We start from the raw sequence: 27,586 nt of genomic DNA on the forward strand, positions 1-27,586 counted from the left end.
CACCCTATAAACCCCTCAAAAAAAAAAAAAAAAAGAATAAAGTCAAAAGTCTCAACCCAGCATTTAATGGGAGGAAACAAACACTGAGCATCTGATTATGTGCCTCATTCTCTGCTATGTACTTAATATGTATTAGATCATTTAATAGTTCCCTCTAAATGTGGTCTTATTACCTTCGTCTTACAAGTGAGGAAGTGAAGGTCTGAGATATTAGGCAACTTGCCTAAACCACACAGCTCAGAAGCAGACTTGGAGGCTACATTGGGAGGTCAGCAGTCTGGGCCCACAGCACCGCCCTCCCCTCCCCCACCCCCCCCAACCCCTCCCCGACCAGGCCGCCATCCAGTCATCACGGCAGCCACAGTCACCCAGCGTGCCTGGCTCTCTCCGCCTCACTACACACCCTCAGCTTCTCTCCTGCCTGAAATGTCCCTACCTTTCACCTGATGGACTTCTACTCAGCCCTCAAAAGCCAGCTCTTACGTTACCTCCTTCATAAGACCAAGCCTCATCCCAAGTCTCCCTTCCACAAGGAAGAAAGCAACCCCTCCCTTGGATTTCTTTCACAAGCACCTTGTTTCTATGCACTTGACGACACAACTTACCCCAGACGTCAAGTTAGCCACACTGCCATCTGCTCCCTAATGTGGATCGCTCAGCCCTGCACCACTGCAGCGCGGGCTCTCTGCTTGAGTACATGAATGAGTGAGTCCCTTCTAAACTTACAGACCAAGCAAGAGGCTGGTCGGAGCCAACTTCATCTTTACAAGGACAAGTAGGACACAGCCTATTTAGAGTAGCCTCCTGGACTGGCCAGTTCATCCTAGTCTGGGTACATCTGGGCAGTGGCATCTGGACTGCCAACACTGGTATTAGGATGTAGCTCATCCACCAGCTGAAGTTATGGCTCTCTGAAGAAAGACCACTGCATCCCACTACTGCAAAGGCAGTGTCTGTGACTTCAGGGAGCCACAGTGATGGCAGGGACCTCTGAGCCTCATCCACGCCCTCCCAACCCTAGCTGGGAGGCCCACACAGGCTCTGCCCAGTCTATGGGCATGCTAACTCCTCCACAGAGGACACAGCAATCAAGGGCAGAAGCAGCTCCTCTTGGCTGACCTGGACAGAAGGACGCCAGGGCCTGAGGTGGGCCTAGGCCAACTGTACCCTGCTCAATGGTGCATCAGCCCAAGGGCCCCATGGGAAAGACCTGGAAAGACGAGCTCTCTGTCCTGACCCACTTCTCCCTGAGCTCCCTTCCCACAGTCCCAGAGCCAACCATGAAATCTTCTTCCCTGTGCATTAGTAAGACGAATATCACTCACATATTCACAGTAAATAACAGACTCACCAAGGCCACTCAGAAACTCCTACCCTCCAGAGGAAATGGCACCCAGAGTGAAAGCCCTGAACTGCACTCTTCTCACTGGAGCCGCATGCACATCACAGCTGTCCTTAGATAAGATGGATAGACATGGCCTCTCTGCGTCCCTTCCTGGACAAGTTTGAACACTGAGGGACGCCGAGCATAACAGAACCTGAGTGAAAGGACCCCCCGGGCTCCTGCTCACCCCCACGTTCTGATTCAAGAGACTGAGGTGACATTCAGAGTCTTTTTCAGACGCTTCCAAGGTGGTTCTAAAGATGCTGGTCCAATGGCTTTCTCTGCACCCAGAGAAACCCTAGTGACTCAGAATCACCACTCTCAGTCTGGCATTTTCTATCCACAGCTTTAAAAGAGTCCACACCCTTTGATCCCATAGCACCACTTCCAGGAATTTATCCTGAGGAAGTAAAGAAGTCTGCTAAGGTCTGTGCCTGAGGAGATGCACAGGGGCGTTATTTACAGGGAGAATGGGACGGCTCTAAATCTCCAGTCAAGAAAAACTGGCGACATAAATCTTGGTAGGGCAATACTTTGTGCCCATTTTAAATGATCTCTTTTTCACTTAAAAGAAAAAAGTTCGTGCTCTAGTCATTACAGAGGCCAATCCCACAAAGGTTTGAGTCTTAGACCTGGTGGCTCTTTAAGAAATATACTAGGCGCATGTGCATGTGTACCCCAAATCCTGACAGGATGCAGGAATGGAGGGGAAAGAACTGCAGCATGTCCTCTACCCAACGGGGGGAGGCGGCTTTCTCTCTCTCCCTTTTGCTCTCTGGCAAGCTCTTTTGCCCTCTGGCAAAGTTAAAGGAAAAAAGAGCTTTATAGCAGTTATCTCTAGTTGGTAAGATTATCTGCAACTGCACCATAGCATTAGTGCTCTGCTCAAGAGACACCCAATCCCACAAGGCCACCATGGTTCAAATCCCCAGCTCAGTCAGTTTGAAACATATTGGACATGCAAATGAGTGCCCATGATCCAATGGGCTAGAGGACTAGAGGAAGAGGATCACAGCATGGCTAGACTCTTGCAGGGTATCTGCCTCACGTGCATGCATTGCACTCTGTCCTAAGTAATGGGGAAAATCAAGGTATCTGCAACTTATTTTCCTTTGGATTACCTGCCTTTTCTAAATTCTCTGTAATAAACAGAGTTACTTGTGTGTATGTGTGTATTTTATTTAACTTTCTTTCTTTTCTCTCTTTCTTTTCATTTGCCCAGAGATGGACAGAGAGAGAGAAAGAGAGAGAGAAAATGATAAAACAAGCCACCAGGTCCAGGACTAGAACCTCGGTCAGTCATGTGGGAGTCCGGGGTCCTTAACCACCATGGCACCTGCCAGCCCCAACTAATTATATATATTTTAAAACCAAAGAATCACTATTATTATTATTATTATTATTATTATTATTATCAGCATTGGATCTAAAACTTGAAGCCCACTTCAGTTAGTGCAGGAAGGACTACAGATGTCATCTCTTTGAACCAGGAACAATAAAAGATCTCTCTCCCTCCCATGCCTATGGTTCTACTTGAAAACTTCTAGAAAATGGGAGCAGTACTTTCCGGCATTAAGAGTTACACTTGATTCTGAGCAAGACCATCTTCCTGTAGCTAAAATCTCTTGTCTGTCTTAGAGAGTTTACTGTACATAGCATCATGAGCTCAAGAAACAGGGAACAGAGTGTTTTACTGTGTTTAAGGATAAGCATATGTACTTTTCCATTATGTCCAAGATGAGAACGTGGTTTTCACAAGCACTGCTGGCCTTTACCCACAAGTCAATGCTGTGTTTTAACTCGAGTGCTTGCTCATGTATTCTTCCCATAAGAATCGAGATGTCTGTTAAAAACACCATGTCCCCTGGGGTCAGCAGGTGGGCATAATGATTAAGGCGCTGGACTCCCACATGGCTAACTGTAGTTCGAGTCCCCGACCTGGCAGCTTGAAACATGCCCAGCACGTGTGTGTATGTGCCCAAAATCCCAAGAGGAGAAGGGACTGTGACGTAGCCATTCCCCACTGGGGAGATTTCCTGCTTTTTCTCTCTCTCTCTCTCCAGCAAACACACATGCCCTATAGCAAAAACCTCTCAAACAAAATGAAAAAACCCCCACCATGTCCCCACTGTATCAACTGCCCCACAAAGCATGCTGCCCTTGCCCTCTGCGGCTGACTCTACTGCCCCACAACAGTACATGTGACTCTTCACCTTGGCCATTTCTGAGTGAATAATCTATGTGAGGTTGCCAGTTCAGCCAAGACACACAGAGGCTGAAGGACAGAGCACAGCCCAGCCCAGGCCCTTCCCTCTAAGACAGCAGTCACAGTTTCTTTCCTCCTTCTCTTATTTATTTCCTTTCATTCTCATTTTTTTCTTTCCCACAGCCATCGGCGACCATGCTCTTATATTTTACCTTTTCATTTGTGTTCTCGGGTACTGGTTTGTTTTACTAATTTACATAATATCCCTGTGTCCCCCACCTTACTCTATTCTTAGTTTTCATGGAGCACTAAGATCGATCACGCTACCTGCCACACCTGTATCTCATCAGTCGTGGGGACAGCAGGCTCACATCCACCCAGCACTCCATTCCGGCTCCAGGGACAGGCACCCACCCCCATCTCCTTGCTACTACCCACAGCCCTGCAGTGAGAATCCTGAACCGTCCCCTTAGGACCTGCATGAGGACCTGGGGAGTCACGCCCAGGAGGTGGGCAGCTGGGTCAGGGCTTAACAGGGACTTGGCCAGAGGCTCCAGGTCACCTGCCCTGGCAGGGTCAGAGCTCCTGCATCTCTGCTTCCACTGTCCACTGCCATGATCCAGCTTTCTACTTTGCACTAATCTGAGGTGGACAAGCAGACCAACGGGCTGTGTTCTGGTGTGGATTCTTACCAAAGCGGTGGGAACCATGCCAGCTGGGGGAACTGTGAGAAAGCCATCTGCCACGGTCAGCATCGCTCAGCATCGGTGACGGGAAATGGAAACAACTGCTCACTAGAACAAGTCTCCACCAAGAGACCTCGCTGCATTGAGCTGTCATGGGCTGTAAGAATGCAAACATCAGGCACTGGCCCACAAAAGGCCAGTGAGCCTCCCTGCTCCCACTGGCTGAGGCTCCCCCCAGGGGGGGATCAACTATTCAGGGGCGCAGCTCACACCACACACCATGTGATCAGACACACCTGAGGCGGTCTATACCTGTTCAATGAACCCCAGCAAGGTCAAACTGCTCTGAAGGTTGCTAAGCACTTATTCTCGGTCTCTATTCTTACTTCCCCCACAGACCAGGAACCAAGTACTTGCACACCAGCACTGGTCTGTAGACCACTCCCTAAGTGTGGGATAGCACAGGGGGAATCAAAACAAGCAGCCTGCCCTGGAAGTATAGCTGGACTCTGGCCAGCTGTGCTGTGGCACTTAACCGGCTGTAGGATGGGACAATAATAACAGCAGCTGTGCCAGGCACTGCTCATAGCCCTTTGCAAACAGTAATTCCTTTAATCCTCACACCAGGTCCTACTATCCTCTACATTTCACAGATGAGGAAACTGAGACACAGAGAGAAAAAGTGACTTAACTTAAAGTCACAGTAATGGCAGATCCAGCATTTGAACCCGGTACTGTGGCTCAGGTCCAGGCTCTTAACCACTCTCCTAAACTGACTGTCAAGTAATCTGGCCTCCTCTCCCTGTGTCTACACTTCTAAGCCCAGATAAGGACCCCCCAAAGTGTCGCTGATGAGCTGGAACGAGATAACAAATACAAAAATAACAAAGCATCCTGTTAAATACAAACACCTACCTCCTGCACAGCACATAACTGTCTATGTGCTTGGGAACATTTACCTAAAATATCCACTCACATTTCACACCGGCTCCACTGGAGAAATGAGACACTGACGTTTGGAGGTTAAGTAAGATGGCCATGGGGACCATTCTCAGACTGGGAACTTAGACAAAAGCCAGCTTCCTGGGACCAGCAAATGGCATAATGGTTATATCACTGGACTCCCATGTAATCAACCGTGGTTCGAGTCCCAAACATGGTGGCTTGAAACTCATGCCAGGTGCATGTGCATGCATGCCTGAAGTCCCGAGAAAAGAATGGAGAAGGGATAGCAGCATGGCCATCTCACCAGGGAGGTAATTTCTCGCTTTCTGTCTTCCTGTCTCTCTCTTATCTCGCTGGCAAGCGCATACACCCTACATTAAAACTCTAAATAAAAAATTTTTAAAGGTAGGGAGAGGGAGTCAGCTTCCCAATACAAAGAAAGTGCAAAAGAAAACTAACCAGACACTTCAGGGGATTCTGGGAAGGCATCTGGTCAGGCAGTCTCCATTCCTTAACCATTCACCCCTGGCCTCAGGTCTTCCTTCCAGTGTTACAGATTACCTTCATCCCCATGCTAACTCTGCTTACTCCCCTCTCTAGCCCAAAAAAGAATTCAGGGGAGCCCTGAATCCTCCATGGGTGGCCTGGCCTCATTTTCCCAGTGCCTGCTGGGTGAACAGCCCAGTCAGAAACCCCAAGCTCTTATAAAGACTCTATTCACAGAATGGATTCTCTCCAAGTCCCCCTAACCAACAGCCTGCCCTTACTCTGTGCACTATCCTCACAGACCTGTTTTCACTCTTCCTCCTCTCTAGCACCCTCCATCCTTCCCACTGCCCAGTGCACTGCACACTCTCATTCCTTCGGTGCCCACAAGTCCAAGTGGCATCACCTGTTCCATGCAATCTGCAAGCAAAATATCTTCTCCTTCAAGATGGACTTTGTAGGGAGACAATAAACTCAGGGAACAGGGGAGCGAAGAACCATCTTCTTTCTGTACCCCATTCTGAGACTCTTACAAATTTTTTAGATTTTTGCTATAGGGCACATGTACTCGTCAGAGACAGAAGGAAAGTAAGAAATCACCCCCCACCCCCAGAGAGATGGCCACACGGCAGTCCCTTGTCCTCCAGTCTCCTCTTGGGATTTTGGGCATGCACACACTCATGCCAGGCATGATTTTCAAGCCTCCAGGTCCAGGACTCAAACTCCTGTTGGCCATGTGGGAGTACAACACCTTTACCACCTGTCACCTGCTGGCCCTATGGCAAATGTTTTTGTATATAAAAATCTATAAGAAAGAGCAGGCCAACAGGTGGTGTATAGGTTAAGGCACTGAGTCTACTGCAAAATTCCAGTCCTGGACCCAGCAGCTTGAAAACGACATGGGATGTTGAGTGAATATATGCCCAAAATCCTGAGAAGAGATTGGAGAGGGGACTGCAGCATGGCCATCCCCTCCAGAGGTGATTTCTCACTTTCCCTCTCTTTCTGTCTCTCTACAGCAAATACACACACCCTATAGCAAAACAAACAAACAAAACAATGACAAAAAAAAAAAAAAAAAAACCTGCCATATACTATAAACCACAAAATAGAAAGGAACAATAAGCTAGGCTGATCACTTTCTGGCATTTCTAAAAGGTCTAAAATGGACAGGGCAATTAAAAAGGAAACCTTTTTGCAAACAGGATATATCATCCAGCTGAAAGAACAAATCCAGGTCCAGCCTCAGTGGTGCAGGTGGCAGCTCACTGACCTCCAGTGTTCAAAGCCATATAGCTGATCACAATTTCAGGTCCCAGGTGGACCTGAAAAATGCCAGGCCCATGGGTGTCCAGGATCCCAACAGGCTTGAGGAAGGGGGTCAAGGCGTGATAAGACCCTGCCAGGGTGCCCCTTTCTCTCTCTTTCTCTCTCTCTCACATGTACGCACATATATGCACACTCTCTCATGAAAGGAAAAAAACTAAAAAAAAAAAAAAAAAAAAAAACCACTAATCCAGGTCAGGGTGTTTTGTACAGATCTATTATACTGTTCATGATGATGCTAACATCTTTCTCATCATTGCAAGCCTGACATTTAGCAGAAGCTGGTACTTAGCAGATTCTGGTATGGTGGAGTAACCAGGTACATGGTGGATGAATATATGGACAAAGGGACAGATAGATGGACAGAGAAAATCTGGGCCCAAACCTGGCTGGGCTCCACCCTAAATGCTGTGTGATTTCATGCAAGAAGAGGACACTGCGAGCAGCTCCGCGGAGTTTTCATGAGACGCCTTCTAATGAGGGAGGCTGAAGGCAGAGGAAGAGAGTCACATGACATTTCACAACTGCCCTTGGAACGCCAGGACAGCTGGCCACTGTTTTGCAACCTCTCCCTGGGCCCTTAAAATGGGGGGGCAGGGGGGTCATGACAAGACAGAGAGGGAGCTCTGTCATTTACTATCAAAAGTGAATATGAAAACACACAGGCGTATACACACTCACACACACAGCCCCCAAACTCCAAGATGGCACAGATCCAGCTCTACTCTTTTCAGGGGATGGACCTAGAATCAGCATGTTTTGGTTGTGTTTACTTTCTTGCTTTTTCCTAGATCCAATTCCTACTGAGGCTGGCCATCAAGTGGGCCCCAACTCTTGTCCATGGGGCCTTTAGCCTCTTATCTTTATAAAAGCCTTTTTCCCTTGAAGCAAGAGGTTCAGTGGCCTAGTTGTTCTGCCTGAACTCTGTCCTGTGACTAAGCAGTAAGAAGCCATGGTAGTCATTACCCAAGGTCATTGCTGTGTGACAAAAAGAAGGAAACATGTAGGAACCTCCTGACCAGGTCAGACCCCATCTCTGGCTCAGCACTAAATTTAGATGTCATAGCCTATGACGGCATCCCAAAAGTCCCCCTGTGTGACAGGCACTCAGACTATGCCCGCTAAATGAATGAATGAAAGAATGAATACCATGATGGGAAAGGGAGGAGGGGCCAAGGTTCAGGACACCTACACCTGGAAGTGGACTCCATGAGAGCATAGAATGGAGGACAAATATGGTCTTTATAAAGAAGCTGCCAAGGTCTCCAAGCTGGTCCAGCCTCTCAGCAGCTGGTAACCCTGAGCAAACTACCCAAGTCTCCTGGACTAGTCTAACCATCTCTAGAAAGTCAAAGGCCAGCTCTGTGGCTTGGTGGTTAAGGCATCAAGAATCTACATGGCTGACCCCTAAAGTCTGAATACTGGACCCAGCAGCTTGAGAAACATGTCAGGTGCATATGCATGTATGCCTCAAATCCGAACAGAATGGAGAAATAGAAGAGAAGGGACCGCAGTGTGGCCATTCCCCATGGGGCGTGGTCTCTCCCTCTCTTACTCTCTGGCAGGCACACATTACTCTGGCAAAAAAACACATTAAAAAAAAAAAACAAAAAAAAAACCCTTTTTTGTATACTGATTAAATGTCATATATATATATATAAAAAACTAACAGATGGCATAATGGCTACATCGCTGGACTCCCATGTAATTGACCACAGTTCAAGTCCTGGATCCGGCGGCTTAAAGCTCACTCTAGGCACGTGTGAATGCATGCCCAAAATCCTGAGAGGACAATGAAGAAGAAGGGATTGCAGCATGGCCATTGTCCCCGGGGGGTGATTTCTTGCTTTCTGTTACTCTGTCTCTCCAGCAAGCACATGCCCCCTGTGGCAAAAAGCTCTCTTAAGAAAAAAAAAAAAAAGAAAGAAAGAAAGAAAGAAAAGAAAAGAAAAACATGTTTGGCATGTGCACATGTGTGCCCAAGATCTCAGGGTCAAGAAATGGAGGAGGAATTGTGGTGTGACGACACTTCATTGGAGGGTACTTTCTCTCTCTCTTCCTCTCTGACAAGTGCATGCACCTTTTGGCAAATTAATAAATGAAATAACATATAGGAATAAAATTTAAGTTTCTTGAGAGGTTTTCGCTATAGGGCACGTGCGCTTGCCAGACAGACAGACAGAGACAGAGAGACAGAAAGCGAGAAATCACCCCCCAGGGAGGATGGCGATGCTGTAATCCCTTCTCCTCCATTCTCCTCTCGGGATCTTGGGCACGCACGCACACACGCCCGGCGTGAGTTTTAAGCCACTGGGTCCAGGACGCGAACTGCGGTCAACTACGTGGGAGTCCAGTGACATAGCCATTACGCTAACTGCTGGTCCCCTCTTCTCGTTTTTTTGATATCTCATAGTTCATCATTGGCCAGCACATTTCCCCCACATTTGGACAGAAGATTGGCAATGGTCAAAACAATGTACAAGATTCATTTGTGAGTCCTGCAGGCCATTCACTCAGACAAATAAACTGAACGAGACTCAGGGAGGCCTGAGACCCATGGCAGACCTACCAAAACCCTTGTGGGGAGGCCGGCAGGTGGCATGGTGGTTAAAGGTGCTGGACTCCCACATGGCTGATCATGGTTCAAGTCCTGGACATGGCGGCTTGCTTTCTTTCTTTTTTCCTCTCTCCCTCTCACTCTGTCCCTCTCTGTTCAAATTAAAATAAATAAATAAACGAATGAAGTTAAAAAAAATAATAATTCTAAAAAAAAAAAAAAAACCCTTGTGGGCAGAGAAAAGGCAGTGTGACATGAGCTGGCCACAGGGCCAGCAGCTCCCAGTTTGCAGGCCACCCTCTTTTATGGTACTCTCCCAGCAAAGGCAGCTCCCAGACCCAATGCAGGCTGCATATTAACAAAGGCTCATTTTTGTGTCAGTAGCAATTGGTCCTCTTGTGCAATGTAAGGGTAAGGCCAGCTAGTCACAATATTTTTTAATAAAAATAATTTTTTTAAAAAAAGGTTATCACTTTTCATTGCAACTAACCTTTAACTGAGTTTTACTCTGCTTCTCCCCACATCACTGTCTTGGGTAGCACAGAGTGGTTTCTATTAGCCACAGTGCGGTCATGTGTCAATTTTAAAAGCATGGTTCATCCCCAAAAAAACACCTACAAAGGTAAACAGAGGAAGCAGATGGAGGCAAGGGTACCCATAAAAGCACAGCTGCCACCCAAGGCAGCCTCTGGATCTAGCTGTGACTCCTAGCCCAGCTCAGCTCAGGCAAAAGAAAGTGAGACTTTAGGTGCCTCTTCTCTTGCTCAGCACAGGAGGGGGCAAGTGTGCATCTTGAATCAAAAGCATCCAGGGCCAGCAGGGCATGGTAGTTGAAGCACTGGACTCCCACATGGCTGACTGAAGTTCAAGTTCTGGACCTGGTGGCTTGCTTTCTCATTTCCTTCCCCCTCGCTCACTCTCTGGTAAGTAAACATGCTGTACAGCAAATTTAAAAATACCAATAATAATAATAAATAAAATTAAATAAATTACTCTTTAAAAAAATAAAGTGCTAAAAAAAAAGCATCCAGGGCACTGGGTTTCAAACTGCATTCCATGGTACCTTGGAGAAGCCCAGGGAACTCTGTGGAGGGGTCTCAAGGAGGCCACAGGAAAAGAGGCAAGCTCCAGACCGCCAATCCCAATCACCACAAACCCTCTTCTGCCCGTTGTACACATCTGGCTTTCACCTAAGAGGCCAGTTCACAAAAAGACTCCATGGTTAAAAAAAGGAAACCTAAATCATAAAGCACATTTACACTTCACATGTTATTTATTATTTTTTAGTTGCCAAAGGACACATGCACTTGCCAAAGGGAGAGACGGTGAAAGAAAGAGGGAGAAAAGAGAAAAAGGGAGAAAAGCACACCCCAACAGGTTGTGGTCACACCAGAATCCCTTTCCTCCATTTCTTAATCCTGTCAGGGTTCTGGGTACATGTACACATGCTTGATATGCTTTTTTTAAAACTTATTATTAATACTATTATTTGAATGTGTATAAGACACATGGGCTCACCAGAGAGGGAGAAACAGAGAGAAAGTGAGAAAGTTACCAGGCCCAGGATTCAAACCACAGTTGGCCATATGGGAGCCCAATGCCTTAACCACCATGGCTACTGGCCCTGCCTGATACATTTCTCAAGTTGCCTGGGACAATGACTGGAACTGCAGTCGGTCATGAAGGATCCGCTGCCCTGACTAATAGGCCAGGGTGCCCACCAACATGTGTTATTTCACTTGATTATCTGCAACAGGCCCGTGGGGAAAATGAGACTAAACAATTTTAGGTTACACTTTATAGCTCACTTCCTGAATAACCACCCTCTGCTCATCCAGTTTCTATGTGGGCTCTTTCAGAGAAGGAAAGTGATTACCTAGAACATTCCATCCCATAGCTAGAGAACACCAATCATTAAAAAAAAAAAAAAAAAAAAAAATCTTCCTGAAATAATAGGCCCAGCAAGAGGAAATGCCAGGGATTATAAAAGTGACTTAAGGGACCAGCAGATGGCATAATGATTATATTGCTAGACTCCCAAGTAGTGGACCACAGTTTGAGTCCCAGACCCAACAGCTTAAAACTCATGCCGGGTACATTTGTGTGTGTCTAAGATCCCAAGAGAAGAATGGGGAATGCTTGATATGCTTTTCTTAAACTTATTATTAATACTATTATTTGAATTTGTATAAGACACATGGGCTCACCAGATGGCATGGCCATCCTCCTGGGGGGGGGGGGGATTTCTCGCTTTCTGTCTCCTCTCTAGCGAGTACACGTACCCTATAGCAAAAATCTCTCTACCAAAAAAAAAAAAAAAAAAAGGTACCAACAAATGGTGTGAAAGTTAAAGCACTGGACTCCCACATGGCCTACCACGGCTTGAGTCCCAGACCTGACAACTTGCTTTCTTTCTCTCTGTCTCTCTCTGATTAAAAATAAATTAATATAATAAAATAATTCTTAAAAATAAATTAAGGGACCAGCAGATGGCATAATGGTTATGTCGCTGGACTCCCATGTAGTCGACTGTGGTTTGAGTCCTGGACTCGGGGGCTTAAAACTCATGCCAGGCGCATGTGCATGGGTAACCAAGATCCCAAGAGGAGAATGGAGAAGAGATTGCAGTGTAGCCATCCCCCCCCGGGGGGGGTGATTTCTCACTTTCTGTCTCTCTGTCTCTCTGTCTGTCTGGCGAGCACATGAGTCCTATAGCAAAAATCTCTCTCCAAATTAAAAAAAAAAAAGTGACTTAATGGGCCAGTAGGTGGCATGGGGATTAAGGCAGCTGGCTCCCACATAGCCAGCTGTGCAGTTCAAGTCTTGGACCTGGTGTCTTAAAAAATCACACCGGGTATGTGTGCATCCATTCCAAAAAAAAAATCCCAAGAGGAAAATGGAGAAGGGATTGCAGGGGGTGATTTTTCACTTTCCCTATCTCTTTTAGGCTCTCTCTGGCAAATACATATGCCTTATTGCAAAAAAAAAAAAAAAAAAGTAACTAAAAAAAAATGACATCAACTAAATGTAACAGACATACATTGTTAAAGTCTTGATTTGAGCAAAACATCTATGAACAAATGTTTCTGACATAAAGAAAACTGAATATTGACTGGGCATTAGATAATAAGAAACAACTGTTAGGGCCAGTCCTGTGCTGCCTAGTAGTTAAGGGAGCTGAATCCCACCTGGCCAACTGCAATCTGAATCCCAGCCCTAGGGTGCATGTGACTGCCCGTAATCCCAACAGGATGAAGAAATGGGGAAAAGATTGCAGTGTGACCACACCCTACTGGTGGGTGCTTCCCGCTCCCCTGCTGTCTCTCTCTGGTAAGAGCACAAGTTCTCTAGTCATTAAAAACAGCACTATTGGGAATGAAAGGTGGCGTGGTGGTTAAGGGTGCTGGATTCCCACATGGCCGACTGCAGTTCATGTCCCGGACCTGGTGGCTTGCTTTCTCACTAGCCCCCCTCACTATCCCCCATCCCTCTCTGGTCAAATTAAAATAAATAAAGTTAAATAAAGCAATTCTCTGGGGGAAAAATTACTATTAATATTGTTGGTTGTTTGTCTAACGGCCTCTGTATGTCTTAGAGACACATTCTTCAGTATAAGTGATACGCTGTCTGGGATTTGTTTTAAAATAGTTACATCTCACTTAACCACAGGGATACATTCTGAGGAATGTGTCCCGTGGTGATTTTGTTGAGTGAATATCGATGATGCACTGTACTGACCACAGGATGCACTTACACAGTCCAGTTGATACAGACCACTACACACTTAGGCCATCTGGGATAGCCCACTGCTCCTTAGGGCCCACCGCTGTGCATGTGGTCCCTCACTGAGCCAAATGCCGTTACGTGGCACATGACGAAGATAACGGGGTGTAGGGAGAGCAGAGTGAGGGCTACCTGGGTGTCCACTGTATTACCCTCTGCATTTTCATGTACGTTTACAGTCTTAAAGAAAACATTTAAAAGAAAGGAAGATAACAAGGTCTTTCCTTAAACTGAACTCAAGTTACCTCCCACTATCTTCTACCCGTCAGCCATGTTCGGCTCACCGGGGTCTTATCAACTGCCATATGTCCATCTAAGTACAGGCATCCAAACCCAAGTCTTCTTTCCTCCAAGATAAACTCTTCCTGAGTTCTTTTTGGAGCCAAACTCCTCATAGGTCATAGCAATGCTGTCCCTAAAATGTGGGCTTTGGGGGCTAGCCGGTGGCATAGAGGTTAAGGTGCTAGACTCCTTCATGGCCAACAGCGGTTTGAGTCCAGGATCCAGTGGCTTGAAAATCACACCAGGCGTATGTGCACGCACACCCAAAACCCCAGGAGGAGACTGGAGGAGAAGGGACTGTGGTGCTCACTCCCCTCCTCCAGGGTGGTGATTTCTCTCCCTCTCACTGTCTGCCTCTCCAACAAGAGCACACACCTTATGGCAAAAACCTAAAAAAAAAAAAAAAAAAAAAGCAGACTTTGGCCCAGCCACCATGGCACAGATGGTAGGGTCCTACTATACGACACTGGAGCCACATGGGAAACCCAAGTTCAGATCCTCAGTCAGCCTGAACACACGTGTAGGCACCCGTGATCCCAGCCAACTAGGAGGCTTGGGGGAGGATCATACCATGAGATTCTGTCAAGGGTGTCTATCTGTCTGACTCTCTCTGACATGTAAGGAAAAAAAAAGAAAGAACTAAAAAACATAGGCTTGGGCTGGTCCCATGGCTTGTTGGTTAAGGAAACTGGATTCCATATGGCTGACTGGCTCTGGAAGCTTGAAAAACACACCTGGCATATGTGCATGTGTGCCCAAAATTCCAACAGGATGCAGAAATGGAAGAGAAAGAATTACAACATGACCAAGTCTCACTGGGAGGTGCTTTCTCCTTCTCTCTCTCTCTCTCTCTCTGTCTCTCTCTGGCAAGTACACACAACCTCTGGCAAAAACATAGACTCCATGAGTAAAACATTATGAAAGTTTGTTCAGAACAGTTCACACAGGAGGCATGGGCCTACTCATCCAAGGATACTCCAGATCTTTCCCTTGGGCATCTCTCACTTGAAATCCAAGTATGGCCTACGCGTGGCCACACCTCCTGACTCCAGGCACAGGCTGAGGGTCGGCTCTCTGCTCAGTTGCAAACCAGTCCCAATCATCTATCTTTAGCATAACCCTATGAGAATACTATTATCCCTTCTCACAGAAAAGGAAAATGAAGTCCAGGAGGTTAAGTGACTTGCTAAAGCCACACAGCTTAAGACAAAGAGAGACAAGATTTAAACCCCAGTCTATGGGAGGATTCCCCAAAAGTGGACTTATGGCACTCAGATATCTCTAGTCCTATGGCCTTGCATTCTGGCTCCAAATGTAACAACAACATGTAGGCCACTTAGGTCATTCATCCGCATCACCCATCCTTCCAGAAGTGACAGAACATTTTCAGGGCAGAGACCATCCCCTGTTTCCTGGCCCAGCACCTCTCAGGTGCTTAGGAAAGGCCGGCTTGTACAGCAGTCAGCCGTTCCAGAGTGGCAGTGGCCAAACCATCATGCTGCTCCTGGACGCCCTGATGTGGCCCGGATCCCAGTTCTGCTCACTCTAAGTAGAGACCACAAGAGGTTTAATCATCTCAAGGAATAACGACCATAAAGCCAGACTTCTGAAAAATAGCAGCACATGTGACTATTTCAGCTGGTATCAGAATTTCAAAGAGTGGGAAAGTTTAAAGTTTTGCTCTTCTGAATGAGAGGGCTAGGGGAAATGCAGAAAACGACAGGGTATGTTGATGTCTTAGTTCCTTGCACTAATGCTAAAGTTTCCTAAAAGAGCATTCCTCGGAACACTGATGTCGCAAGATGCTCCGTGCAACAGGATTTTGTGGTCACATCCATTTGGAAAACGCTGCATAGTGAACCCACTCTGCTGAGGTGCCAGAACACACTGGCTTATTAGAGACCTGTAGCAAAGGAGCCCAGAACTGCCCAGACCAGCACTGCCCAAGAGCATTTGACTACAGAACCCTTACAGCAAGTAACACCATTCACATCCCATTAAACTAGTGTTTAGAAAGACGTATCTTTGAGAAATGCTGACCTAAGCCTTTTGAAGGAAAATCTGATAGCCCTGTTACCTGAGATTCAAGGTTGAAAAAAATCAAGGCAACCCTGAATGAAATAAGGAGGAAGTGTCTACAAAACAGAAATAACCAGCATATTTCAAGGCCTTTGGGACAAAGATGAAGGAAATGTGTGAATATCCTCTGGCTGCCAGATATGAATGCTGCTGGGATTATATGGTTAACTTTTGGCCTTGAGAGTCCTAACTCTAAACTAGATAACTACTAAAACTAAAATCTTTCTTTGAAGTCCAAAGGAACTATCCTGAGACTTTCCAAAACACATTTGGTGAAAAAAAGTACAGTCTTTAGAAAAAAAAAAAAAAGGCAAAGCAAATTCTAGAACTACAACACCAGCCAGGCTACCTATATCCCAGTCAATCTGCCATGAAAAGTATGGATTCCTTTCATTAAAACTCAAAGCAAACAGTAAGGTGTTTCCTCAAAATATTTAACCTAGAATTACCATATGGGGCCATAGGGTGTGATGGTTAAGGTGGCTGGATCCCACATAGCTGACACCACAGTTCAAGTCCTAGATCTAGCAGCTTGAAAAATGTGCTGGGAGCAAAATTCCCAAAAAAGAGAAATAGAGGAGACAGGATTGCAGCATGACCATCCCCCATGCTTTCTCATTTTCCCTCTTTCTGTCTCTCCCCTGTGAATGTACATGCCTGCTAGCAAAATTAAAAAAAAAAAAAAAGAATGACCATATGATCCAGTAATTTCACTCCTGTATATAAACTCAAAAGGAGCAGAAGCAGGGACATGAAGAGATATTTGTATACCACATTCATAGCAGCTTATTCATAATAGCCAAAAGGTAGAAGCAACCGTAGAGTTCATAAACAGGGGCCAGCAGATGGCATGGTTGTTGGGGCACTAGACTTCCATATGGCCAACCGCAGCTTGAATACTGGGCCTGGTGGCTTGCTTTCTCACTTTCCCTATCTCTCTATCTCTCTCTGAACAAATTTTTAAAAATAATAAAATTAAGTCAATCATTCAAAAAAACAAAAAAAGAGTCCATAAACAGATGAACCGATGAACCAAATGTGTTATGTGATATGATAGAATATCATTCAGTCTTATAAAGGAAATTCTGACATATGCTACAACATGGATACATGTTGGAGATAATATGTTAAGTAAAATAAGCCAGTCACAAAAAGACAAATACTGTATTAACTCTACTGGCTGTGGCCTAGTGGTTAAGGCAGTAGGACCCCACATGACCAACCACATGGCTCAAATCCCAGACCCAGTGGCTTGAGAAACACACCAGGCACATGTGTGTGAATGTTCAAAATCCCAAAAGGAAAGCGAGATGGAAAAGGGATTGCAGTGTGATCATTCTCCATTGGAGGTGCTTTCTCCTCTCTCTGTCTCTCTTTGCATGCTCCCTTTAGCAAAAAAAAAAAGAAGAAGAAGAAGAAGAAGAAGAAGAAGAAGAAGAAAGATATCTAAAGTAGTCAAATTTAAAGAAACAAAAGTAGTTGCCAGGAGCTTGAAGGAGGAGACAACATGGAGTTACTATTTAATAGGTTCAGAGTTTCAGTTTTGCAAGAGGAAAGTGTTCTGGAAATACCTTAGGGCATACCTAATGTGACAACTGCACAACAATGGAATATACCTAATACCACTAAACTATACTTTTCACTTTTTCTTAAGAATTATTTCATTTTATTTATTTATTTATTTTTCGTGCTCACCAGAGAGAGAGAGAGAGAAAGTAAGTAGGAAAGCAAGCCTCCAGATACAGGACTTCAATTACAGTCAGCCACGTGAGAGTCCAGCACCTCAACCACCATGCCACCTGCCGGCCTCTGAACTGTACTCTTAAAAATGGTTAGAACAGTACATATATATTACATATATTTTCCACAATGAAGAAATTGTTCAAATTAATTTTGTTATATAAATTTTACATTTAAAAAAAATCAAAATGAACAGGTTAAGGGACCAGCAGTTAGCGTAATGGCTGTGTCGCTAGACTCCCACGTAGCCGACCGCGGTTCACGTCCCAGACCCGGTGGCTTAAAACTCACGCCGGTCCCGAGAGGAGAATGGAGGAGAGGGGACTGCTGTGAGGCTATCCCCTCTGGGGGGTGATTTCTCATTTTCTGTCTCTCTGTCTGGTGAGCGCACATGCCCTATAGCAAAAAAAATCAATCAATAAATAAATAATGAACAGGTTAAGAACCCTGTGAATGACAAGGTCAACGGTGTACCTAAGGGTTACTTATTTATTTAAAAAAGAATTAATTTAATTGGGACCAGCAGTTGGCATAATGGCTATGTTGCTGGACTCCCATGTAGTCAACTGCAGATCGCATCCCGGACCCGTTGGCTTAAAACTCACGCCGGGTGTGTGTGCGTGCGTGCCCAAGATCCTCAGAGGAGAATGGAGGAGAAGGGATTGCGGCGTGGCCATCCCCCCTGGGGGGGTGATTTCTTGCTTTCTGCTTCTCTGTCTCTCTCTTGTCTGTCTGGCGAGCGCACGTGCCCTACAGCAAAAACCTCTTCAAAAAAAAAAAGAATTATTTTATTGAACTTTATTTATTTATTTATTTTTAATTTGACCAGAGAGGTACAAATTGAGAGAGAAAGGAAAAGTGAGAAAGAAAGCTGCCAGGTCCTATACTCGAACCATGGTCGGCCATGAGGGAGGCTAGTGCTCTTAATATCATGCCACCGGGGCCAGGAGGTGACATGGTGATTAGGGGTGCTGGACTCCCACATGGCCAACCAGGGTTGAAGTCCCAGAACTGGTGGCTTGCTTTCTTACTTTCCATCTCTCTCTCTCTTGCTCTGTCCCTATCTGGTCAAATTAAAATAAAATAAAATAAATAATTCTTTAAAAAAAATTTGATATTATCACGCCACCTGCCAGCCCCGTGTACCTAAGGTTTAAAGGTATGGATCAACAACATGGGACATTCCAAACACCCATTCCGTTTAGGAAGATCCTGTAGCACTCTTGTGGAGCTATCTCAAAAAGATCACTAGACCTACAATTCAGAGAGATGCAGTCTGTCCTAGGTAAAAGGTGAGAAAAGATCCAATTTGCCTGGGCTCACTCTCATTTAAACTTCTCCACTGAACATGCTCAGCATCCCTACTGCACAGACTGAGGGGTAGTTTGGCCTCTTACTCTAAACCTGCTATTTCTGTGACACATCTTCCCAAGGTTATGGGAAATCACTGCATGGCCCCTTCATAATTTGCAGTAGAATACACAGGTGGGTGGAATGAGGTGGGGGGGGGAATGAAACAAAAATATTTCTCCTACTCTGCTTACTTTTTCAGGAAATAGAAAGCCAGAGTATCAAAAATCACTCCACGCTAACATTAAATCAGATTAATGTTAATTATGGTGTAGAGCCGGAAGGGGCCCCAGAAATCTAGTCCAACCCAATCACCACATTTCCTTAGACCGAAAGCCACCTGCAAAGTGCTCAAAACCCCACAGAACTGAGCAACCCCTTTGCCAATACTCAACCACTTACATTTTTACTATTAAACTGAGGAAAGGGAAAAAAAGAAAAAAATATTCAGGCTCCAGGAAACTGAGAGTCTCAGCCAAGGTAAAGATCTTACAGTAAAGAGCAGATCCCCATCACAGGGATCTCTTTCGAGGACATCAAGCTGACATTCAAACTCTAAACACAAAAAGAGAAGGACTCTCTCATCCTACAAACAGGCAATGTGGGAGCTTCCCATGGCTCCTGGCAGCCAGCCCCACACTGCTGGTACCTGATGGGTGACCTTGGGGACTTCAGACATCAATGTCACACCACCTGCTTCCATCACAGACATACCATGGGTGGTGATAACTGTGTGTGCATCTGGGACTCGTTTCAACCTTCCTTCTCTCCCACGACCTTCTGTCACTGTGCAGTCACCACTTAGGAATCTGCATGTACATTTGAAGAGGAGCTGGATGGGAACACACTATCCACTCTATACATACTGACTATGCATCCATTCAACAAAAAGCTATTGAACACTATCTTGCACAGACTCTATTCTTTTTTTGCCAGAGGGGCACATGTACTAGATAAAGAGAAAAAGGGACGGGGAGAACCATCCAATGGGGTGTGGTCATGCCACGATCCCTTCTCCTCCGTATCTCCACCCTGTTGGGATTTTTGGGTATGTACATATGCACACCAATTGTGTTTCTCAAGCCACAAAGTCCAGGACTTGAACCACAGGGTTGGCTATGAGGGATCCGACTGCCTTAACCATTAGGATACGGAGCTGACCTGCAGACTCTATTTTAAGCATTAGGAATATAAAAGTGAATTCAGCTCATGGAGACTACATTCTACTCTTGCCCAGCTATAGCAAAGAACAACCCCAATGCCAGCTTAGAGTAATTTATAAAGAGCTTTCACAAAAGCCTCAGGAGATCCTGGGAATTCTAGTTTCAAAGCTAGGTCCAGTTGACTGCCACCACTGCCATGCCACATTGCTCCCTCAGTAACAAAATGTTTCTTGTCTTTTCCTGCCACTAATGTCCAACAGCACAGTGAAGTCATTACTGCTGTACAGACATTGTAGAGGAGGAGGTCAACTGTCTGCTCAAGGTCTTAAACCTTATTAAGTCCCGGGAACCAGCAGTTAGTGTAATGGCTATGTAGTTGGATTCCCACGTAGTTGACTGTGGTTTGCGTCCTGGACCCGGTGGCTTAAAATTCACACCAGGCGCGTGTGCATGCGTGCCCAAGATCCCGAGAGGAGAATGGAGGAGAAGGGATTGCGGCGTGACCATTCCCCGTGGGGGATGATTTCTCGCTTTCTGTCTCTATGTCTCTCTCTGTCTGTCTGGCGAGCGCACGCGCCCTATAGCGAAAGTCTCTCCAAAAAAAAAAAACCTTATTAAGTCCCAACTGCAGACACCCCCTCCACAAATGACCTTGTCTGCTTGTTGCATCACCACACAAAGGTGGCATCACGTATAATAACTAACATGTGTCTGCTGTTTTACCTGTACAATGTCACTCCTTGCCAATCACAGCATCCCATCGTTGACTGGTTCCAAGCTGGGCAAAGGGCCAAAACTGGGCCATTCTTAGACCTGTAGCTCTGACCACAGTAACTGGACCGCAAGTGGACACAAGACCCTAGCCAGGCCAATAAGAATCCTTCCATGAGATATGTCTGCCTGGCTGATTGGATAGAGCTCTGTTTTTTTCTCCAGGCAGAGGTTGAGAACACAAAGCCCAGAGGGGCCTGAGGCCATAGCTATACGCTAGGTCCACCGTAAAAGCCCTCAGCATTTGGGAGCCAACCTTCCCAAAGGTCACTTTATCCCACCCATTCCAAGGTTTTGGAATTTCTAAGTTAATAAATTTCTCTTTTCTACGTACGATATTTTAGCAACATTTCTGCCACTTGCAAGCAAGGTGCCCTGAACTAACACCCAGGGAGAGAAATAAAATCAGCCCTTCACTTAGAAGCCTCAACCATTACTTCCACATTCCTCTGTCACTTCCTCTCAAACAAAACAGCTCTAAAAACCAAAAAGTAACCAAACCCTACAGTAGTGGAGCTTTTTACTTATGTCCCTTCTCCAGGGCACAGTGGATAAAGAAAAGGTATCCTGTACCTAAGAGAGTAAGGAGAGAACAAAAGGCCCAGATAACCACTAATGAATAATAAATAACCCACACCTGACAATCAGTCAGCAGCTAACTGCATTAGTACTGCTAGAAACTGCTAAGAAAGTCTAATAGGGTTATTACTTTTTTTTTTTTCTTTTTTTGGAGAGGTTTTTCACTATAGGGCATGTGCGCTAGCCAGAAAGACAGAGACAGAGAGACAGGAAGCGAGAAATCACCCCACAGGGGGGTTGGCCACGCCGCAATCCCTTCTCCATTCTCCTCTCAGGATCTTGGGCACGCACGCACATACACCCGGCGTGAGTTTAAGCCACTGGGTCCGAGACTCGAACCGTGGTCAACTATGTGGGAGTCCAGCGACATAGCCATTATGCTAACTGCTGGTCCCTGCAGGGTTATTATTTTTAAAAAGGGGGGTGTGCGAAGGTGGTGTAATGGTTAAGGCACCCAACTCCCACATGGTTGACTACGGTTCAAGTCCTGGACTTGGCGGCTTGCTTTCCTGGTATCACCCTATCTCTGCTTTCTTTCTCACTCTCCCTTTCATGCTTTCTCTCTCTCTCTCTCTGTTGCTCTGTGGTCAAATTGAAAAAATGATGATGATGAATAAAATAATTCTTTAAAAAAAAATGGGGCTAGCAGGTGGCGTGGTGGTTAAGAACACTGGACTCCCACATGGCCAACCACAGTTCAAGCCTCGGACCTGGTGGCTTGCTTTCTCACTTTCCCTCTCTCAATAAATAAATAAATAAATAAATAAATAGATGGATGGATAAATAAATAAAGTTAAAAAAATGTCTGTGGCACCAGCCGTTAGCGTAATAGCTATGTCGCTGGACTCCCACGTAGTCAACTGCGGTTCGTGTCCCAGACCCGCTGGCTTAAACTTAGCCAGGTGTGTGTGCGTGCGCACCCAAGATCCCGAGAGGAGAATGGAGGAGAAGGGATTGTGGCGTGGCCATCCCCCCTGGGGGGTGATTTCTCGCTTTCTGTCTCTCTATCTCTCTCTGTCTGTCTGGCGAGTGCACATGCCCTATAGCAAAAAAAAAAAAAGAAAAGAAAAAGAAAAAAAAAAATTCTTATAAAAAAAAAAGACTGAAAAGGGAAGAGGTGGCATGGTGGTTGAGGTGCTGGACTCCCACATAGTTTGAGTCCCAGACCTGGCATCTTGTTTTTTCACTTTCCTTCCCCCTCTCTCTCTCTGATCAGATTTTTAAAAATTGTAATAACAAAATTTAATAAATATTTCTGGGGCCAGCTGATGGCATAATGCATACGTTGCTGGACTCCCACATAGTCAGGTGCGAGTCCCAGACCCGGTGGCTTAAAACTCATGCCAACAATGGGGCCAGCAGATGGTGTGGTGGTTAAGGTGCTGGACTCTCACATGGTCTACTGCAGTTTAAGTCCCAGACTCGGTGGTTTGAAACTTTCACTGGGAGCATGTGGACCCAAAATCTTGAGAGGAGAATGGAAGAGAAGGGACTGTGGTTTGGGAACCAGCAGATGGTGTAATGGTTACACTGCTGGACTCCCACATAGTCGACCATGGTTCAAGTCCTGGACCTGGATGGCTGAAACTCATACCAGGTACACGTACATGTGCATGCATGCCCAAAGTTCCAAGAAGAGAATGGAGAAGGGACTGCAGCACAGCCATCCCTTTAGGAGAGATTTCTTGTTTTCTAACTGTCTGTCTCTCTCTGTCTCTCTGGCAAGCACATGCACCCTATAGCAAAAATCTAGGGACCAGCAGGTGGTGTGGTGTTGAAGGGGCTGGACACTCCCACATGGCCAAACATGGTTTGAGTCCTGGACCTGGTGGGTTGCTTTCTCACTTTCCCTCTCTTTGCCTGTCTGTCTCTGGTCAAATTAAAATAAATGAATGAATAAATCATATTAAATAAATAATTCCTTTTAAAAATATTTATTTTAAAAAAAAGACAAAAACCAACCAACCAACCCACCTTCTGGCTTGAGCATCTGACAGTGAACAATGCCTAAATTCCAACTAACACCCAAAGCTCTCACTTGGCCTAGCCATCACAGTCCTCCAACTTACCTTTGCATCCCCATCTCCTTTCCACCTAGAGCCAGTGCCAATCCACTACCTTGCCAGGTGTAATTTCTGCAGACTTAAGACACCACTCCTCTCTAGGGCTAGGCCTCTGCTCTTGCTGTGCCCTCTGCCCATAATGTCCTCCAACTTAGAGAGATGGATCCAACTATGGATTTCAGGGAAGCCAGTAGGCTCCTCTCTTGGGCTTCATAAGGACCTCCCAAAATGGCCATCTCACTCAGAGAGGTAAACCTAAGCACAGAGTGGAAATCACTGGGGAGAAGGAGGCAGGATAAAGTGCAGGGTTCCCCAGACCTTGGCTCCCCTGGGATGAGGCTAGTGCCTCTATTCTTAAATACCAGCAGTGTTTTCATGCACTAAACTTTGCTCATAAGAAGGGTTCCCAGGACCAGCAGATGGTATAATGGTTGCTGGACTCTCACGTATTCAACCGTGGTTAAAGTCCTGGACCTGGTAGCTTTAAACTCACGCTGAGAACATGTGCATGCATACTCAAGATCCCCAGAGGAGAATGGAGAAAAAGGGACTGCGATAAGGTCATCCCCTCTGGGGGTTATTTCTCAATTTCTGTCTCTTTGTCTCTCTGGCAAGCACACGCTCCCTATAGCAAAAATCTCTCTCAGAAAAAAAGGGCTCCCTGGGGACCAGCCAATGGCATAATGGTTACGCTGCTGGACTCCCATGTAGCTGACTGTGGTTTGAGTCCTGGACCCAGTAGCCTAAAATTCACACGAGGCACATGTGCACGCATGCCGAAAATCTCAAGGACAATGGAGGAGAAAGGATTACTGTACAGCCATTCCCCCTGGGGGGTAATTTCTCACTTTCTATTTCTATAGAAAGTGAGTATATGCACCCTATAGCAAAAATCTTTCTCTCAAAAAAAAAAAAAAAAGAGGGTTCTTTGTCTAAAAGGATAAAAAAGGTTGGGAAACCAGCACGCAGTAATCCATCCTCACAGAACCCCCAACAGGCCACTGCTCTTCATGCACCAGCAAAGGCTCCAGGTGACGTCCTGCCGTACCAAATGTCATCCTAAGTTTCTTCAAGTGTATTCAATAAAACCAACTTAACTTCCCCTTGAAAAAGTATTTTTCTAAGGATTTCAAGCCCCTCTGTGAAGCAACAGAATGCTACACTGTGGTAAAACAAGGGTCTGAAATCACTGTCCCGGGTGATAAAATCCAAACCCATTCTGTGTCTTCCTTAGAGGTCAGGACTAGCTCCCAGGACATCAGCCCCATAAGCCCAAATTCTCCATCAGGCTTGGGAAGGTGGGACCTAATTAATGACAATGTATCCATTCATTAATCTATTTCAGAGATTAAAGTAAGCACTGATTCAAAGGCATCTCAGTGAGGATTTCTAGCATGCACTTTTTTTTTTTTTTTTTTAAGGTTTTTACCATAGGTCGTGTGCCTTCACTGGAGAGAAGACAGAGGAAGAGACAGAGCAAGAAAGAGAGAAAGGGAAAGCGAGAATCCCCCTCCCCACTGCTTGGGTTGGGATAGCCATGCTGTAATTCCTTCTCCTCTATTCTCCTCTCAGGATTTTGGGCACGCACATGATTTTCAAGCAGCCAGGTTCGAGATTCGAACTGTGGTTGGCCATGTGGGAGTCCAGCATCTTTCTTTTTTTGGAGAGGCTTCTTTTGCTATAGGGCACGGGTGCTCGCCAGAAAGACAGAGAGAGACAGAAAAGAAATCACCCCCCCAGGGGGCCATGGCCACGCCACAATCCCTTCTCCATTCTCCTCTCAGGATCTTGAGCACGCATGCACACACCCCCAGCGTGAGTTCAGCCACCAGGTCCGGGACTCAAACCGCAGTCGACTACATGGGAGTCCAGCTACATAGCCATTACGTCAACTGCTGGTCCCGAGTCCAGCATCTTAACCACCACGTCTGTCACCTGCTGGTCCCACCAGCCTGCACTCTTAACTTCTGTGCTTCCTCAGACTTCCGGAAACACATCTCTTGTTAATCTTCCTCCTTTAAAAATAAATACATAGTTAAATAGAATTTTATTTTTAAATTTTGCTAGAGAGCATATGCACTTGCCAAAGAGACAGAGAAAGAGAGGGACATAAATAGAGTAGAGAGAAAGCATCTCCACCCAGGAGGGATGACCACATCACAATCTCTTCTCCATTCTCCTCTTGGGATTTGGGGCATGCACATACACATCCCTGTCAGGTTTTTGAAGCTGCCAGGTCTGGGACTCAAACCACACAGCTGTCCATGTGGTATCCAGCTGCCTTAACCACCAGGCCACCAGCTGGCACAGAAACACTTATAAAGAAAAAAAGTTAGCTGATGAGATCCTCTCAATCCTTATTCTCATGGGCATACGTGATGGCCTCTCCTTACCATCTTCCAATACACTATCCCAGGAAAGGAATGAGTCTGCCCAGCAACTCCCAATACAACACAATTGAGGTGGGAGAGGGTAGTGTCAGAATGCAGGTGTGAGGACACAGATCCAAGAGTCAGATGTCCAAAACGGAGACAGAAGGCCACTAATCAAAAGATCTGCTGAATGGCCAGTTCAGTTTCTGCATGTCCGTTTCCTTCAGCTATAAAAAGTGAGGCTGAGATGCCCATATACAGAGAGAGCTGCTACCAGGAACACCTTATAAAATCGCTCCCTTAATAAGTGAGCCTTTTAACAGCCAAATAAATGGTTCTGTCAGTCTCCAGCCCACAAGTTGCTAAGGGCAGTTTCTCAGCACTTGCAGTTCACTTTTTTTTAATACACGTGTCTTTATTTATTACATCCATTCACTCTTAAAACAAGGACATGACCTAGAAAAAAACTGCACTTACCATTTCTTGGCTCTGAATGTGTTAAATAAAACAATAGGTCGTAAATGAAAACTCTTGGTGCCCGATACTTTCTGAGCCTTTTAACCACTCCAAGCCAGAGTTTTCTCTCTGGTAAAGGAGGACTAATTGATAGCTCGCAGGATGGTGACAACAATTAACGGTGACAAAGCAGAGTGTCTGCCACAACAGTAAATGCCGGTTCTCCTCCTCCCTCAGTGCCTTCTTCCTCCCGCTTCCTAGTGTAAAAGGCTGGCTCCCACTTCCCGACAAAGGCAGGACAAGCCTCCCACTTGTCACAAATACCCAAGCAGAGCCTCTCGCCCCCATCCCCAAAACATGCAAATCAAGGGCATCACCAGCTTCCTCTCCAGGCAGCTCGGTGCTCTCAGGGAGGGAACCGAGCTCCAGCGGCCACTACTAGGATTTTCCCAGGGTGCAATGCAACTTCCCCAACTTTTCCGGGCTCGCAGTTTCCAAAGAAACCTAGACAGGCATTGTGCATAATCAACCATAAGTCTTGGCGGCCCGGCGGCTAAGAGACTGAGTTGGGGCATAGAGAGGGGAGCTGGGGCAGCCAGAAAGTGAAACGGTCCTTGAACCAGGGGGTCAGGGACCAAAATTGGTCTTGAGTTAGGGGGTCAGGGACCAAAATTTACGAGTACTGAACCCGGCCCAGGTTCCATACTTGTAGACTCCCCCATCTGGTTAAAGGCGAGCACAGGTTCCCCAGGACTAGGGATGGTTGAGGACCTTAGAAAAGGGGTGACTGACATCCTTCCGGGGCTCGACCGCCACCCTCACCTACCCCGCCACTGGACCTGGTGGCCTCAGGAGAACCCTGCCGCCGTGGCACCTGGAGAGTGAGGGCCTTCCGTGAGGGACATTGCTCCCAGCGAGCGGCAGGACAGGAGGTGTGACTTAGGGGTCCGCGCATCACCTCCTTCCAGTACCACTGCAGCCAGCGCCAGGTAGCGCAGGGCCCTGGCGAGTTCCGCCTCGCGAGCCCGAGGGAGAAGGGGCGGAGGGCTAGTCCGAGAGGCCGGGGGCGGGGGTCTGCCACTCACCGGCGCCCTCGGCGGGCTGCGGCGGCCCGACGACGCCGTTCAGGTAGAGAATGGGCAGCAGGTGAGGCTGCGGCTTATCCAGCGCCGCCCGCAGGTCCTGGAAGTGGTCCCGCTCCTTGGCCAGGAGCAGCTTGAGCAGCAGCTCCGCCTTGGCGCCTCCCGCCTCCTCGTCCAGCTGCCGCCGCTCGCTGGGGCTGAGCGCTCCCGCGGCCTCGAGCAGCCCGAGCACGGCCTCCACCTCCGTCATGGCCTGGGCCAGGCTCTGCTGGCACT

The 27,586-nt window shown here is 46.5% G+C and overlaps 1 protein-coding gene across 1 annotated transcript in view; it reads right to left on the reverse strand.

Moving 5' to 3' along the window:
- DLG5 (discs large MAGUK scaffold protein 5) overlaps positions 1–27,586 on the reverse strand; it is a gene marked incomplete at its 5' end in the record, with an annotated part of 144,348 nt that extends 116,762 nt beyond the window's left edge. Inside the window, 1 exon segment of the mRNA XM_014590273.1 lies at positions 27,314–27,586. Within this exon segment, the coding sequence (XP_014445759.1) occupies positions 27,314–27,586 (273 nt within the window).

This window comes from Tupaia chinensis, unplaced genomic scaffold (genome assembly GCF_000334495.1).
Source record: "Tupaia chinensis unplaced genomic scaffold, TupChi_1.0 Scaffold000424_1, whole genome shotgun sequence".
NCBI lineage: Eukaryota > Metazoa > Chordata > Mammalia > Scandentia > Tupaiidae > Tupaia > Tupaia belangeri.